The 2266-nt window shown below is 35.7% G+C and overlaps 1 protein-coding gene across 1 annotated transcript in view; it reads left to right on the forward strand.

Annotated features, from left to right (window-relative positions):
* Positions 1-762, forward strand: part of HELRODRAFT_81315 (hypothetical protein) — a gene marked incomplete at both ends in the record, with an annotated part of 3716 nt that extends 2954 nt beyond the window's left edge. The window contains 3 exons of the mRNA XM_009021963.1: positions 61-263; positions 486-573; positions 648-762. Of these exons, the coding sequence (XP_009020211.1) occupies positions 61-263; positions 486-573; positions 648-762 (406 nt within the window). The remainder of the gene's footprint in view (positions 1-60; positions 264-485; positions 574-647) is intronic.
* Between the last annotated feature and the right edge of the window lie 1504 nt (positions 763-2266).

The following is a 2266-nucleotide window of genomic DNA, read 5'->3' on the forward strand; positions in this document are numbered from 1 at the left end:
CCAACTAACCAACCAACCATCCAACCAACCAACCAACCAACCATCCAACCAACCAAACAGTGTGGACAGAGCAAAAGCATTCTCCTTAATCGTACATTGTGCCGACATCAGTCACCCAGCCAAGCCTTGGAACCAGCACAACAAATGGACGGAATTTCTAATTGAGGAGTTTTTCAGTCAGGGGGACAAAGAACTAGCCCTCGGATTGCCCGTATCCCCCCTGTGCGATCGAAACAACACGCATGTTCCTGAATCACAGATAGGTTACTGGCGTCATCACCATCTTTATCATCATTATCATCATCTTTATCATCATTATCATCATTATCATCATCTTTATCATTATTAACATCACCAATAGCAACAGTATTGTCTGGCCATCATCATCGGCCTCATTATTATCACCATTCTCATCATTATCATTATCATCATCATTACCACCACTGCCATCATCATCATCATTGCCACTACACCATCGTCATCAGGATTCATAGATTTCATAGTCGATCCAAGCTTCCAAGTGATGGGAGACATGATAGACAAAATGTTGAGCGACATATTGCAGCAGCATCAGTCTCAGCAACAAAGTGAACTGCCTCCGCAACAACAACAACTACAACAATACTCACTTACCACAACAACAACAGCATCATCAGCACCAACAACAGCAACAATAACAATCTCGGCAACATCAACAAAAACATCAACACACAAAACATCAATGAAAACGCCAGTCATCACTTCAGTAAAACACGGAACTAGAACGTCAGCAGCAACAACAACAGCATCAACATCCAACAACAACAACGTGCTGAAACACGTCTCCAGCAGACAACAACAACATCATCACCATAACAGTAACACCAACAAACTAACAACAGCAACAACAACAACATTGAGATCATCAAAGACGTCTTCAACAAAATCAACAACATCTTCAACAACAGCAACAACAACATCAACAACAACATCATCAACAACATCATCAACAACAACATCATCAACAACATCAAAAACTGCATCGCCTTCCAACCAAACTGAAACTGGTAATTTTGAAAAAGTTAATTAATTGAATTAATTAACACCACTAATTAACCGATCTAATTAATGTATTTAATTAACCAATTAATTGATTAGTTTAAAATTAAATCACAGCCCGGATAAAGCGACCATGGGAAGAATGTCTTACCGAGAATAAGAAAAAATGGAAAGAAAGGGCTAACGATGGTAATGGTGATGATGAGGATGATGATGATGATAATGATACTGTTGATGATGGCAAAGATGGTGATGGTGATGACGATAATGATGTTGATGGTGGTAATGATGATGATGTTGTTTATGATGATACGATGACGTTATCATACGTGATGGCAGTTATGCCAAAACAGGATTTTGAATCCCACAATAACCATCATCATCACCACAGTCGCCATCACAAACATCATTATCATAATGATCATCATCATCATCACCATCATCATCATCAGGATGGATATGCCCACAACAAGCCAAACCACAGTGAACGAAGAGCGATGATGATAATAATCAACATTAATACTCGCCAATTCTTTCTTTTCCTCTTTCTCTCTCTCTCTCTCTACTACTACTACTACTACTACTACTACTACTACTACTACTACTGCAACGTTCAGAAAACAACAAACCAAAAATAAAATGACTTTGTTTTTATATTTATTGAACATATATCACAAAAGTTTATATATAATATATATATTTTTCTCATATTTTAATAATTTAATATTTTAGTAAAAATTAAATAATATTATTAGAGCGTACATACTTGTGTATTTGTGTGTGTGTGTTGTGTGTATTTGTGTGTTCGTTTTCTCATAAATTGTTATCGATCTATATCGTTTTGTATGTATGTTTGTATGTTTGTTGGTAAGTATGTTTGTTTGTATGTTTGTTTGTACATTTGTACGTGTATTTATGTCTCTCTCTATAATATATATACTTATGTATAATGAGTATGTATATATGTTTGTATGTATGTTTGTACACATGTAGGTTTGCATCTATGTTTGTATACATCTAGTTTTGTATGCATGTTTGTACACATGTAGGTTTGTATCTATGTTTGTATACATCTAGGTGTGTATGTATGTATGTTTGTATGTATACATCTAGGTGTGTATGTATGTTTGTATGTATGCAGGTTTGTATTCACGTAGGTTTGTATGTGTATGCACGTTTGGTTGAGAATATGCGACAGAAGAATAACACATGATTTGCCAAATTTTGA

The sequence above is a fragment of the Helobdella robusta genome (assembly GCF_000326865.2).
Source record: "Helobdella robusta unplaced genomic scaffold HELROscaffold_30, whole genome shotgun sequence".
Classification (NCBI taxonomy): domain Eukaryota; kingdom Metazoa; phylum Annelida; class Clitellata; order Rhynchobdellida; family Glossiphoniidae; genus Helobdella; species Helobdella robusta.